General features: G+C 38.8%; 1 protein-coding gene across 8 annotated transcripts in view; it reads right to left on the bottom strand.

The window, feature by feature from the left end:
- Positions 1–16,257, bottom strand: part of PLCXD3 (phosphatidylinositol specific phospholipase C X domain containing 3) — a 184,400-nt gene that overhangs the window by 61,030 nt on the left and 107,113 nt on the right. The window contains exon 3 of one of the 8 annotated variants that reach the window (XM_077896111.1): positions 7,999–8,132. The exons of the other annotated variants lie outside the window; for them this stretch is intronic. Coding sequence (XP_077752237.1) covers positions 8,102–8,132 — 31 coding nt within the window. The 3' untranslated portion in view covers positions 7,999–8,101. Of the gene's footprint in view, positions 1–7,998; positions 8,133–16,257 lie in introns of those variants that run through there. 8 annotated transcript variants of the gene reach the window in all.

Here is a 16,257-nt window from a genome sequence, read left to right as displayed (position 1 = left end):
GTGAAGGTGCTGGCCAGGCTAAAGTTTGGATTGGAATAGGTGAGGACAATACTAGAAGAAGAAGAAAGTAACTCCTGCTCATCATACCTCCATCCTTCTTTCTTGTCCCACTAGTTTATCTTTTGCTTTTGGACATCCAATGATTTCCTTTGGCTTCAATTTTTAACATATGTGAAATAATTGTTTGCAAAACCAGGCCAGGCCACCTATCTTTACTACCCAATCACTTCTCCAAGAAAACTGAGCATCTTGATGTCTCTGAGAAATTTACTACAATGGTGGGCATTACTACCAACCGATGACCTTGTGCTATGGCTAGATGTGATTACAGGAGATTTTCACCTAATTAAAAATGAGCAAGTGACTGGGCAAATCATTTCAGTTGTGTGGATCAAAGATCACAGACATCAGCAATTGTTAAGATGCTATTATTATAGACTGACTTTTGGGTCACTATTTTTAGATTGTTCTTTCATTAACACAAATATTAAGCTTTATATTATTGGGGGTATCAACAATTATCAAACTCTGTGGATCACTGTTAAAAAATGGCCTCTCACTTTAATCCAGTTTATAGAGTATCATGTCTTTCTGATATTAATATATTCTGGATCACATGCTATGAACCCTTTCCAAAACTTTGTGAGGAAGCGACACCCAGACATAGAAGGAATCTTTCTCCCTCCCTGTCTTTCTGCTGATGGGGCCAAAGTGAGGAAGGCTCACTAAGCCATAACATCTGGAGGGTCACATGATGTTTTTGAGAGCTACATGGCAAACAGGGAGGGCAGCCTAAGGGTGTGGAAAACTTATACATCCCAGGGGCCACCATTAGCTCCCAGAATTAGCTGCACAATTACCCATTCACATCAAATTATCACCAAGGGTGATGAGATCCTAGAAGAGACGGAATGAATTATTTTCAGTTTTACCATAACAACCATGTGTGTGCAGACATGCTTGACCTCACCCTGAGATGGATATATGCTTACTTGCAACAGAATCTGCTGCATTGGTTGACCTATTTATGTGATGGAAATGTGATTAATGGCAACGATATGTGTTTCTCAGAACAATTCCTTGTCAACATTATCTAGCCAGCCCAACCTGTCAATAGATCACTGAAGGACAGGTATTTAAGCTATTTGTTAATTGTGGCTAGTCTTTACTCCTTGGTATAAACCAATATAGATATCAGAATACTACTACATATTGAATTTTAGAAAATAATGACATCAATTAAAAATTGTTATTGTAATAACTTTAGGTGGTTTTGGTCAACTATGAATTTGTTACATATTAATTCACTTCTAAAAACTTGCAAGGCTTGGTTTCTTTGGAATATGTAACTCAATTTTTCTTTCATTATCTTCTATGATATCTGACTTCCAAAACTCCAGAAAATATTTAATAGCTATTATAAGCCATTTTAGGGGATACAAAACTGAAAAGGGGTGGTCCTTATCTTTGAGGAGCTCATGGTACTGTCAATCAGTGGTTCCCAAACCTGACCCAACACCAAAAAGACACTGAGATCCAGGCTCTTTGCAGAATCTCCAGAGAAGGGGTTTGAACACATGTAGATTATAAAGTCTGATGGTAATTACACTGATAATTCTGATGTACAGAATCACTGTAAAAGATTTAAGTTTAGTTTTAAAAATGATTATATAAGAAAATAAAAATGAGAAACATAATAGAAATCTGTAATATGAGTGTTAGAGAAAAACAAAACCCCAAGATACATGCTGCAAGATGACCATATAAAATCTGACACTTAGTGTATGGAATTGCCCTGTGTATCATATCTACTGGAAAATCCAAATCACAATAATAAGCTCTATTTCAATAAGGTTCTATTTAAAGTCAACTTAATTAATCTCAATAATGAAATCTCTTCATAGGAAACTAGGTTCTCAAAGAGAATTACTTACTTTTTTAATTCAGCAGATTGAGTGTCCTTATAAAACTGTTGTTGTTAATAATAATAATAATAATAATAATAATAATAATAGCCAACATTTATTTCTCTCTCACTATGTGCCAGGCTCTGAGGTGAACACATTGCATAATTACCATGTTTATGCTCTATAGTAGGCTTTCGATACAGGTGTATTTATGCTTCTATCTTACGGAGGAGGAAATGAGGGTGAGAGTTTTAAAAACTTGCCCAAGATCACACATGGAAAGTGGCAGAGTCAAGATGAGATCTGTGTCCAGAGTGAATTCTCTAAGCTACTATACGGGAAACTTAAACAAGATGCCTAATAGAATGAACAAGAGAATCTACCTCACTCCCTCCTTGGATGAGAATAAAGGGAAGGAATAAAGAAATGAATGGATAGACTATTTGGCCACTCTGCTGGAAGCCAAAGCAGAGGGCTCTTGCTAATCCTTAGCTCTATAATTCACTGCAACTTTATTTTTAAATCTACAACCTAAAAAAAATGATTATAGTTAAAAGGGATATTTCACTTAATTGACTGTTTTAATCTTGAACTATCACAACTGTAATACACAAACCTTTGAATCACCAAGGCTCCTCACAAATGAAAGTTTAAAACTAGAGATGGAAGTGGCTGTTTGTTGAGCAGGCCATCAAACAGAATCCCACACTTATTTTTATGTTAGCACGTCAGTTAGTACACTAGCCAAAGGAGATAATCTGAAAATTGGATTGCCTTTCCTCTATCCCTGAAGCATTGGAAATTTAAAGTATTCTGGATAAGAATCAATGACACTTATCAGAAGCCATTTTAACATATTGGAAAAAGCTACTCTTCTGACAGGACTTTTAAGTTGTTTGTTACTTAAAATTCCTGATTTTGGAAGTAGATGGAAACATTTTCTTCTCTTTCATTTTGCACTTGTTGGTAAATATGGTACTTCCATATTACTGCTTTGGTTTACTTGTGAAAAAAAAAATCATACAATTTAAGAACTCAATCAGAAACAATTTAGAATGTGGAGTGATGTGTAGGGGCTTAAAAAAGAAACACAGACTCTGAAATCAAGCAGACATATGTTTATATCCAGCTCTGACATAGATGCTGTGTAAGGCTGGGTGAGTTGGTTTACTTTGCTAAACTTCCTTTTTTCCACATATAAAACAGAAATGAAAATATCGGTATCATTCAACATTAGGAGGTTTAAAATGAGAATAGACATATCTACTATAGTTATTCAAAAATATAACTTCTCATTCCAATTACTTCATCTTACAGTTGAGAAGGTTGAGGTCAAAAACCAACACCCTTAAACTCATAAAGTTGAACCTAGGTTTATGGATGTCACTCATTTTTTTTTCTAACAGTGCATTGATTTGAGTAACAAAGGATTTACTAGTTAGTTTTTAAAGATAAGCACTTTACTTTCCACTTTACTTTGCCACTTTCCACTGTTTGACCTTCTGGTCAACCAATGCTACATAAACTCATTATAACGCTACATAGTCCAGGAAAAATAAAGTCAGCAGAATTCATTTGCTTTACAAATACTCTTTAATAATGAACTACCAGTAACAGGTCAGGTTTCTCAAGAGGTGGTGTTCATGAACATTTATTTAATTGGCCATTTCTTCTTGTTTTGGTAATAATTCAAATGAAACTAAAGGTTAGTATTTAGATACCATATGATTATATTTCCCCTACCAAACATTGTAATACATATGCCCTTGGAAATTGTCACTATTACCAGAGAATTAGAGTATTGATGCCAGAAGAGGGGACAAAACTAGTATTTACTTTATAAGATCAGGAACCTGAAGGCAGATGAAATTAACTTCCTCCAGTTTACATAATTAGTTAGTAAATGGCAGTGCTGGGTTCAGAAATCAGTCAACATCTGCTTCTGATTTATCTTGGCACTTACCACACTGTTGAAATAAACTGTTCATGAATATATCTCTCCACTAGAAAGTACCCCCTTGAGGACCAGGGACTATATATTAGTGATTCTGAAAGACAGGCACTTAGGACAGACTCAGTAAATGTTCTGTAAATATCTATGGTTTAATTGACATAATACAAATAATAATAAACATATTTAGAGACAGACATTATTTTCAAGAATCAAGAATATTTTCTCTTATACTACTTTATTCTATGAGGTATGACTCTAAAGACGTGGGATGTTCTTTTTATAACACACATCCCAAAACTTACAAGCTGAAAGTGAGCTATCATTCAGAATTGTTACCTGTGGAGATGATTGTTCACTTATCCCATCAATGGTAGGATGACTCAAAGTCTTTTTATAACTCCTCTATTGAAATTGCCTTCAGAGTATGTTCATGAGGCACATAAGAAAAATCCATCTCATTATTGTACCACTTGGATTTTGACTCCAAACAGCATTCATCAGCTTCGCTCACCCACCTTATTTACTAAACTTGGCTGAGGTTAGGTTGTTTCAAGAACCTACTCACCCTGAAAAGAAGAAGCTTTACCCCCACTAACTCTAGTCTTAAAATTGCTTCAGTATCACTTGGATGGATAAGTAAATTCCCAAGGTGACTAATCTGAAGGCAGCAGACACTGAAAATGTATAAATTTTGGCATAGTCATTTAGACAAAAAAAAAAAAAAAAACACAAGTCATATAACTAAATATTTTATGTTTCCCTAATCCCTGAGCAGTTGGTATCATTTGTTTAACAAGGAAAGGAATTGAGCTCCAGGAAAAATAACTGTCACAGATTTTTTTTTGTGTGTGCAGTGGCTGTTGTAGGCCAGTGGTTTTCAACTAGAGAGAATTTTCGTGCACACATACACACACACACACACACACTGGGTGGGGGTGGTATTTGGCAATATCTGGAGACATTTTAGCCTGTTCTGACTGGGGGGGCAAGGTAGAGTCCTGTGGTAGAGGCTAGGGATGCTGTTGAACATCATACAATGCACAGGACAGTCAGTCCCTCCCAACAAAGAATTACCCTGTCTAAAATGTCAATTCAGCTGAGTTAAGATCTGCTGCCCTTGACTGAGAATTCTGAGTCCCAGGCTCTTTAGCAGCCTTCAATACTGCTAGTGTTAATATCCCTGTGTCCTCAGATCTCCACAAGTATATACATGAGCTTTCTTTGGTGACGAAAGAGTAAATGTTTTCTCTGCTATTTGCCACTTGAAAATCTTTCTTTGCCTTGGGCTCCTTTACCAAAGGGTACTAAATTGTCACAGAGGTTGCCTGGAGATACATTTGGCATCTTAAAAGTCTAATTGGCAGGAAAATTAAAGCAACCTAAAATGTGTGCACTCTTCTGGGAGATGTGCTATTCCCACCCTATGTTATTAGATCTCGCAGGCAGCTGGGGCAAGAACAGCTGGGACTTCCTGCACTACCGTTTTGCCAAGTTGCTATAAAATTGTCCCTTTTCACTGCAAAGCTGAGAAGGAAGAGAGGAAAAAATAGTGCAAAGACCAACCATATTTGTCAAAAGTTGCTTCTCAGCTGTCTTTTCGGGGTTCCAAAGGCTGCTCCCTTGTCAAGTTAATTCAATAAGTGAAGGAATGTACTTCATTGATATGTGCTTCTGATAACAAAGGAATATATCTTGGCACATACAGTGGGCAGGACAGAATGTCAAGCATAAAAGCATATTTTTCTACCTCAAATTTTTAAAATAAGATATATAATGTATAGTTACTGAACTTTCTCAGGGGACTTGCTGAATTTTGTGGTCAAAAAAAAAAATCCTTTCCCATAGTGGTTTTGTCTTCCCTTCTCTCAAAAACAGTCATCACTAACACCAATCGACAACACAAAGTGTTGAATTCTGTGACTGGGTCTTTCAGAACATCATGGAACTCTCACTTGTTGGCCTAGTCTGAACCTTATTGTCTGGAAATGTTCCCAAAACCAAGCAAAATTTTCTACCTTAGAAAAGATGCTTTTTACCATTGTCAATGGTCAACGATTAGACAACGAATACTGGCAACGATTGGCAAAAGTAGATCACATTTGAGTAAAGAAAGTAGATATGCTTTTGATATTTAAGTGTATTATAATATTTAGGGGAAAGATAAAGGGCAGGAAACACTAGTGTATTGTTGTCCTGAGATATTAGGTAAGTCACGTTAGTCATCTTTTCTTCTTTTGAGCTCCTATGGCATATGAAATCTACAGGCCAAAATGTCAGTATTCAGTTGCAAATGCTGTCATGTGCCATTCTCTAGTTCTGCTTCTTATATAAACCTCAAATTCCAAAATGATTGCCCTGTAATCCAAGGATCAGGAGGCACTATTTTTTAAAATACTATACCATGCCTCTTTTATCTGTACTCCAAGCCCACAGCATGGTCTTAATATGTTCTTGTTGGTTGAGTGACTGCCTGATTCAAAGAACAGATGAATTCTTGAACTGAGACTCTGGGAAAAACTATTTGGTCCACTCTGAAAAATAGGAATTAAAATTCTCTAAATCCACAGCATAAAAAACATCCTATTCACTAAGTAGATTATACTGTTTCCTTCTGCTCTCTATCCCACCACAGCTATATTCTATTTGAATTTTTAGCAAGAGTCATAGACAGAAAAACCTCAAAATATCACAAATATAAGCTATGCAATGTTGGGACAGGAATTTTTTTTCCCCTAACTAAACTGCCAAAGAAGTACCTCAAGAAAAACACTAAAGAAAATGTAAGGTTTAGGGACACCTGGGTGGCTCAGCGGTTGGGCATCTGCCTTCAGCTCAGGGAGTGATCCTGGAGTCCTGGGATCGAGTCCCACATCAGGCTCCCTGCATGGAGCCTGCTTCGCCCTCTGCCTATGTCTCTGATTCTCTCTCTGTGTGTCTCTCATGAATAAATAAAATTTAAAAAAAAGGGGGGGGGGGAGCCTTTCTTACCAGTTTCAACACACACACACACACACACACACATACACACCATGTTTTCAATCTAAAGCTGGCTACCTGATGCTAGTTGGAGCAGAAAATGGTGGACCATTGAATAAGACTTTAATTGCATAGCCCGTGTCATGGAGACATCAAAATGTCCCCATTCATGTTTATGGCGTTAAGGAGGCTCTAAGTCTTGATCAGATACAAGAGTCCTTGGCCATATCCTGTTTGGGGGCTGCTTAGACACATGGGTAAGTGTAAGCATACAGTGGCAATGATGTGCGTATGTACAAAGGTGTGAAATTCTCCTTCTGTTCTATCAAACCAGGTAGTAATGCACATGGCAACCTGCTTATGAATGGCAGTAAGAGTCAAATTCATTAAATAAACCTTCAACAGCTAACCAGTAAATGTAAAACCAAGACGGGAATAAAACTAAGTTTCCAGGTTATTCTTTAGCTATAGATTCATCATACCTCCCCCAAATAAGCATATGGTGTCTGTTAGCAGATTGAACTTAGACTGAATGGTCTAACCAAGTTTCCCCACAATCGACTCACTACAAACTACTTCTTACAATTATTTTATTTGGAGAAACAGGCTATCTAAATTAAACTCTTCAAAAATGAATTAAAAAAATCTTAAAAATGTACATTCATGAGTAACTTGTAATTGTGTTACTTATTCTCCTGACTGGTTCATTTTCGAACCTTAGTTAAGTGATGTTGGCAATAGCTTTTCTGCTTAGTATACAGATAAGAGGCAGCTACATGGTGAATTCACTCAGTCTTGAATTGGCCAAATATCCCATACATTTTTAAAGGGCAGCCTGTGCTTTTAGCATTCACTAATGAAATCACACATTACTGTCTCACTGCCACATACCACTCCTTCAAGAAAGGATGTCACAGCTCCAGAAACAACTCATAAGCTTCTTTTCTTTTAACAGCTGAGACCACAGGGAAATAAGTGATGAGGGGGTGGGAGGAAGGAATAGTTTAAAGCAAAAATGCAAGCCATACTTGTGATTTCTGAAAAAAAAAATTAATTATGACAAGCAAGTTTTTATCTATTCTTGTCTAATTATTTTTAATACTTTAAAATAAGTTAATTAGCAAGGCTACAATCTCAGACATACAGATCAAGAGCCGGAAGATTTGTGCTCTATACTATGAAGCCAAGTTTAGTCTGCAGTTGATGGAAGTAGTATTTTCTTCTGAAATGCCAAAGCCAGAGAGTCTAAGGAAATTCCAGCTCTTTAAATTGTTGTTCTTGTATTGAAAAACATTCTGGAAGAAAATATTTTATCAACAGAGTGTGATAGATTAAAAGCTGCAATGTCATTGCCTAGAGTAGTGTTAGTAACTTATTTGAGATTTATGTAACAATTTGTTAGGTGGGGTGCAGATAAAGTAACTCATTCTTTTATCCTTTGACAAAGAGGATTTAGCTTATACATCTCACTTAAATAAGTATTCCTACTTGTTGGAGTACCCTTGGTAATGAGTAGATCAGTCACCCAAAGCTGTGTCTACCATGTATAGTCAACACAAATAAGCCTTCGGGGGGACCCATCCAAACAAGGCCAAGACAAATATGCCTCCCCCTGCCAAAAAGGGCAAGAAAATAGTTCAACTGTAAATGTGACAGTTGACTCTCACCTCCTGCCTCTTTGTGCCCTGAATAAGTTGTGAAATTTTGGGAAGGAAGTTGGAATGTTCACAAATATTAAAGAGCCAGCAATTCCCTTTTCAAAATGCTGTGTTCTCACATTTCTTTCTCACCCCCAACCTCTTTGGTATCTACCACCTGGGATTCCAACCCTTGCCCAATGAGACAGGCAGAAACTTAAGACTGCAGGGAAAGAATACCAAGTTGGTTGTCAATATGGCTCAATGCGAAGAGTTTGCATTTTCAGTAGACAAGCAAAGGTATCACCAACTCTTTGATTGACTTCATTATCGAAATGGTCTGGGCTTCCGCATAGATACAGCCCACATTTGTTTCAGTGAGAAAAGTAACAACAAAGAAAGAGCACGGGAAAGTCTAATTCACACCAGAGGCTTTCAAAGCAAATGGAAATAAGTGATATTTTTTCCTTGCATTGCACCTGAAAAGGGTGAAAAAAAATTTAAAAGCAACCCCTGATGTTAGGAAGCTGGCCTGACACTCGTAACTAGGCCATATTACTTTCCCAGAATACCAGTCTCAGACAAGGTTACTCGAGCTCATGAGGCAGTGAGATGTAAAAAAATACTTTGTAATTTTGTCTAAGCACAAAAACAAGATCACCCATTAAGTAACAAAACATCTACCTCTCTACACTGAAATAAATGCGACTGCAACTCTTTTACCAATTATAGTTTATCCTCACTCTGGCCCTAGAGATAAGACTTAGGGTGGTACCATTTATAAAATTACCCTTGCTTTCTAACAGCATCCAATCTAGAGGGGACCTCTGCTTCCTTAAACCCTCTCCCCAGCCACTCAGCCTAAGCCCCAAATATATGGGGCTTAGAAGTACCTCCTAACAACAGTCTCTCCCTGGGGTGTCTCATGGTTCCCAATGGTGCGTGTTCTCCTTTGCTGCAGCAAGTAAGCTCAGCATGCTCAACTATATATTTGGGTCTAGTGATTTGGCAATTTCCTCTTCCCCCAGTCTTAAATAAGGTCTCTCCAGAGTATAGCTGTTTCCCTTAGATGAGCTTTCAGCGGAGTAGACTTGAGCTCCACATCGGGAGCCCTGCGTGCCCAGGGCAAGAAGGCAGAGCTGGCCTTAAGTCCTTGTCCTTGTATCTCAGTACCCTGTGCTGATCAGATCTGGTGCTTTACTTCGAGTAAAGTACTTTACTTTGACACCACTTACGGGCTCATCTACTGACAGTACATGTTATGGTCCATTTCAAATCCCAAATAAGCCTCCCTATCCCCCTAGTTGCTGGCTGAGGTCTACAAATTTTTGTGCCATAACTTGTTGACTAAACACTCCTGCTGCCTGGACCCTCCTTCTTTACTCTGTCCACCGTCAACTTATCTGCTTTTTGTGAGTCCCACTACATACTAGGCTAGTTCCTTTTCAGATGATAAACTCAATCTTTCCAGCAATTCCCCAGAAGGAAACTGAGATCCAGTGAGACTAAAGTGGGTGAACCTCTATCCTATGCCACGCTTTTTAGAAAAGTATATGTATTTTTCCTCCCTGTCTCCCACACACACTACCTCTCTCTCTCACACACACACATATACCTGCACACATACACCCTCTCTCTCTCCCTTACACATACTCACGCTCCCTTCCTCTCTCTCTCTCACATACACACACACACACCCCCTCATCAGGCACTGAATGAGCATCGGACTTCCCAACAGCTTGGCATTCTCTCTCGTCTTTGACTGTTCTGACACAAATAATGAAAGGTGCCTGCCTGTATTCACCTGTACTTTAATCATACAACATCAACAGAATGAGGGAGAGAGAGAGCTTTTATGTGTACTCCTTATTTAAAAGTTCTTGGGTCAAAAGTTTTTAAAACAGAGAGAGTAACAGACAGCCCTCCCTCCTGCCATACCCCAGCAGGACCCAGGCTGAAGTTGCTCTCGTGTCACATGGCCTCATGGTTGGAAGTTGTTACAGAATCTTCTTTTTTACTGTTTGAAATCAGGACTAGGAGGCCACTGGGTTGCAAAGTGCTGCAATATTAATTGGTTTTGGTAGAAGACATGAGTCTCAAAGTTACTAAGGCTTCTTGCAAAGGTATGTGCTTTTGAGCCCAGGGGAAGGAAGGCTTCGGTCCCCAAAGCCTTGCTCATGCTCCTGCAGCACAATAATCCTAGGGTGGAGCTATGTGACATGGGAGAGAAGAAGCATGAGAGAGAAGAGCAGAGAATCATCTTTTGGAAATCAGCGATGGGCAGCTCTGCTTTAGTGATAGAACAAATCTGGCAGGGTCTGGGGGTAGAGAGATCATGGCTTAGATTTAAGGAAGAACTACCTGAACCTGATTTTGGAAGGGGACTGATAAATCTTAACCCTTTCCAGGTTTCCAAAAACTAAGTTTATCTGTTGCTGGGAGGGAGGGATGTGGAGGTGCAGCTTGCTGGCAAGAGGAGCAATGCTACTCAAAGAAGGGCCCACTTGGAGTCCATTAGAAATTTAAAACTCTGATAGTGCTCCTGTAAACGCTGGGGTGCATGTGCCCCCATAACAGGATTGTCCACAATAGCCAGATTATGGAAAGAGCCCAAGTGTCCATCAACTGGTGAATGGATAAAGAAGAGGTGATATATATAGACAATGGAATATTATTCAGCCATCAAAAGAATGAAATCTTGCCATTTGCAATGATGCGGATAGTGCTTGAGTGTATTATGCTAAGCGAAGTAACTCAGTCAAAGAAAGACAAATACTATACGATCTCACTCACATGTGGAATTTAAGAAATAAAACAGATGAATACAGGGGAAGAGAAAGAAAACTTAAATAAAATGAAAACAGAGAGGGAGGCATACCATAAGAGACTCTTGACTACAGAGAATAAACTGAGGTTTGCTCTGGAGGGGGAAGGGTGGGGGATGGGTATTTAGGAGGGCATTTGTGATGACCACTGGGTATTTATATCTAAGTGATGAATCACTAAATTCTACTCCTGAAACTAATACTATACTATATGTTAACTAACTTGTATATAAAATCTTGGGGGGAAAAAAGAAGTTTAAAACTGTGAGCCACAGACTCATGAATCAGAGTCCGTGGGGCAACACCCAGAAATTTGTATTTGGACAAACTCTCCAAAAGTACAGCTCTGTTTGCCAAGCCTTGTGCTCAAAAAAGGCTGCTTTCTGGAGCTTCCTTCTGATTTACAAACCAGGCTCCTCTTTCTAGTGGTTCAAAAGACCTAGATTCTGAATTGAAGGTCAGTTTTTCTGACCTTCAGTTTCTTAAATTAGAATTTGAGAATAATACCTTGAACAAATGAGGCCTCCAATAAGTACATATTGAAGACATGAAATCTTATGATGGAAGCATCTCACAAACAATGGTTATTCTAATACCAATTTTCCATAGGTCCTTGATATTTTTTCTCTGTAGGCATATGTAACCTGGGGAGGCGGCTTTCTCTTCACTGAACAGACTGATCCAATATCAGCTGTTCTACTGGTACACTGACTTATCTAGGGACACATCCCAGGGAGCAGAGCCAGAAAGTTACTCTTCATGGAGACTGGTGCTCTCTCATGTCACCCTGAGCTGCCTTTGAACCATTGTGAATCTCCATCCTTCACGAGTTCCCTAAAGCTCCTAAGAGAACTGGTGTTGCAGATGAACAACTCCCCAGACCTGCTGGGTCCAGGCAGTGACAGGGTAAATTGAGCAGCAGGTGTGCTGTTTGAAGTGTGGTTGTGAACTGGGGTATGTCCCCATTAGATGGCAATATTAGAGCTTATTGTATTTGTGAGGTTGAAAGAGAGCCCAGGGAAGGCCAGCCCTGCACAAAATCCATGGCCCATCTCCAGCCCTGACCTCTGACTCCTCCAGGCAAGGTTCTAGGGCAGCTTGTTATGTTGCATGCAGTGCAGACTGAGAGCCAGCTTGTCCTTCCATGTTGATCCCTGCAGCCTAGTGGTTCAAAGCCTAGAGGGCCGGATGTCCTCTGGCCCTCTCCAGTTTTCCTATCCATCCTCTGTGCTCACCCCTCCCGAAGGTATAGAGGATAGAATTCAGCCTATAAACTGAGAGACCTGGATTCTAATCCCATCTTTGCTGTCAGTTACCTCTGTTACTTTGGGCAATCATAGCATTCCTCTGGCCTCAATTTCTTTACTCAGTGGAAATAGTCCAATAAGCAGTAGGCACAAGGCTAGAGGATTAAGCTGAGTCACCTTTAAGTTCCTTTCCTTTCTATTATTCCTCAGTGGTGCTTCTGTAAGGGCCCCCATGACACCATTCTACCTGGGTTTGCTTTATTGAGGAAGAGCCACAACTTCACATCTGTAGCCTTGCCCACCCAAACTGTGGCAAACTTGACCTCTGAACCTGACTCTGTCCTCCAAGAGGACAGATAACATATTATATGTTATATGTATCCACTGCTAAGAAATGTGAATTTTACCTAGTTTGCAGGAGTAAGGATAGAACTTGGTCAAACAAACCCCAAAATAATCCTGATTTTGCTCAATTAATATAAGAATTTTAAGCAGGGTACTAGACATTTCTGAGGCTCAGTTCTTCATCTCTAATGGATCTAATAATACCTACCTTATTGGAGGGAGGATTAAATGGATACGATTCACATAAAGCACTTCCTACTGTGCCTGGCACATGATGTGGGCTCAACAAATCTAACTGCCTACATTTTCCCAGCTGGGTCATATTGGTGCGTATTAACAACCAACCAACAACCCATTACACCCTGAAAATTCTAACCTTATCCTTAAGGCAATGACTGTGATGATGAGAGAAAATGGGCCAGGTAGTTAGCACTGTATTAAACAGACATGGAACACTTAAAATAGATGATGATGATGATGATGATGATGATGATGATGATGGTGATAGTCATCATTTTCATCACCTAAATTGTTGGCCTGTATAAACATTATCTAAATTAATTCAGCACCAATTGACTTGCCAAGATGCATTGTTCCTTGAATATTCTGACAGGTGGTCTGATTTTTTTTTTAAACTAACAAAACCTATAATTTAATAAACCTCCACAAATTAGGAAAGGACTCAACTCAAGTTGCACACCTTCTTTTTAAGAATGTGTGAATTCCGTGGGGGTGAGGTGCAAAAGCTCGTGTTTGAGAAATAAATTAAAAATAGGTCTTTAAGAAATAAAAATCTGTGTCTTTTGGCATTGCTGAAACGTGGAAAATGCATCTGCAGTATTTGGAACCAGTGACCAGATTGAAAGCTACACTACCTGAATCCAGGCTGGCTTTGGTTTCCCTGAAATCCACTCATACCTTCAAACACTGTTTTCTAAATGCACGTGCTCACAGTTTTGTTAGCACAAATATTAAGCATAATAAAAAATTATAGAGAAACTAGTCAAATACAGGATCTTAGAACTGTAGGATTTTAGAACTGGAAAGTATCTTGGAGATAGTCTAGTTCAAACTCCGAATTTTGCAGTTAAAAATACTTAAGGCCCAGAGAGGTCTTAAAATCACCTAGTGACTTCTCCTTTGGTGGCAAAGGAGAGTCTCATTATATCTTCTGGTGCTAATATAGGCCTTTCTGAATGAGTAGCTTTGTGCACATAGCAAGAGGAAAATGGTAAAAAGTCGTCTTTGTGGGCTTTATCATTTGATGAGAAAGAGAAGCAATAGGTCCTTGGGGAATCAAATGTTCTTTCACCGACTCTTTCAGAGGTAAGTCAATTATCTTTGCAAGGCACTATCCAAGGACCATTATCCAATGACCTTCTCCTATAACCCTTACTCAGAAGGCTGAAATATGTCAAATCAAATCAAAACAAAACCCGAGTTCCACAAGAACACTATATGCAGAATATAGGCATTGCAATTTGTTTACAAGGAGGTCTTTCTAGAACTTCTTAGGGAAACTCTGTCATCTGGCCAGGTTCAGATATATTTGCAAATCATTTGCAAGTAATTTGCATAATCCTAGAGAGAAAAAAAGTGTTGATTCTACCTATTGTGTCTTCAACTTTTTAAATTTTTTCCTCCCACCCCTGTGCCCCCTCAACTTCTCTTTCTCTTTTCAATGACACAATTCTACTATTCCAGATAAGTAAGTCAGAAGCAAGTAAAAAGTTCTGAATTAGAGCAGATGACTGAGGACACTTTTTCAAAATGAATTCCGTGGGCTGTTAATAAGTGGTATCTGAAAAAAAAATTAAGTGCTTGTACAATATTGCATTCGTTCAATTTAAATAGGATTCTTCACTAAAATGCTTGTTAGTGCCTTTTGTATGCTAAAGATTGTGAATCTTTTGAGAGTTGTGTAGATATATAATTTTCAGCACTATCTGATTTGATCTTTTACTCACAAATGCTACTTTACTAATACTGTACTATATAGCATAAGTAACCAAAAAGCAGTTCAGCTTAAAATGTGCAAAGACCTAGCTGCTTCAAATGCCTTAAGAGAGAAAAATGAAAGTCATCTATTCCTCGAGTAGATTTTTCTTCTCAACTACCCAAAGGCTATTCCCTACACAGGTAAAATCTGGGTATGGCTCTTGGCCAATCCAAAGCAGGAATATTATATGGAAAAGTGTTTTTCCTAAATATAGAACTAGGCAACAGAAGGTAGAGCTGGAAGGCTATGGGAAGGCTCCTTTAATGCCCAATGTGTAAAATTTAGAAATGGAAGCTTCCTTCATTAAAGATGTAGTGAGAATAAAGAATATTTGGATTGGCTGATTCTCAGACCCCTCCTGTCTCTTCCCCACTTCTATGGGTTCTCAGGGATTCCTCAAAATCTGAGGCCTTTGTGGGGTATGGTGGAGAACACACATTTTTATGTATATATACTATAACTCCCTCATTTTTAAGGGTGTAAGAGAGGTGATAAGTTATTTACCAAAACAATGACCTTTTGTAGAATGTGGTCCTATTAAATAGAAAGCCTTCTAGGTCTGATGAATACTTTGATGGGACTAACTGAGCCTTAGGGCCAGAAGAGAGGTGAATAATTTAGCATAATAATCTAAAGGAGAATATGGAATCTCCAAGACAATGTGGGGGTAGGGTAAGAAAAGAGATGAAAAAAAAATACCAGAAGAAGGAGGTGGAAGAGACGTTTCAGCCAGGAGACTTGAGGATGGGGTTAAAATGATATAGATGTCATTGTGGTAAGATATCCCAGGCCAGAATATTTGTACTTACAGACAATTCTAAAAATCAATTTTAAATTATCAGTATCATTTTAACTCTGTATGGAGGAACCCTTCAACTCCAATGGCGTGTGGCTTTCACTGCCAGAAAATGACAATAACTGCTACTTGAGTTGGCTTATATTCCCAATGACCAGTTGGACACATCTACTGGATCCATAGACCTGACTATAGCTTCCCCACCTTCTAAGTCCCTGTGCCTTTGTTTCCTGATTCCACAAATGTCTGCATCACTCATTCTACTTCTCAAGAGGAAACTTTATCTCCAACTCTTTTCTCCATTCAGACCACAGAGGTAAATTGTTATCAAATAATCCTAATTTTTGCCGTGGCATACCATTCCCTTCTGTTTTTTCTCCCTTCCTCTGGTTTGCATTATTGTGCCAAAACCATTCCAAGCACCTCTTCATTGTCCCTTCTCTCCAATCCTCTGCCTCCATGCTACACCATTTATCTATCTGGTCAAGCTCCTATGCCACTAGTTCCCCACAAGATGAAATCCTTTCTTTAGCCTGGCTAAAGGCTTTCTTGCAAATCTGTTCCTGTCTCA

The sequence above is a fragment of the Canis aureus genome, chromosome 4, assembly GCF_053574225.1.
Source record: "Canis aureus isolate CA01 chromosome 4, VMU_Caureus_v.1.0, whole genome shotgun sequence".
Lineage (NCBI taxonomy): Eukaryota > Metazoa > Chordata > Mammalia > Carnivora > Canidae > Canis > Canis aureus.
This window is presented reverse-complemented; position numbering and strand designations above follow the sequence as displayed.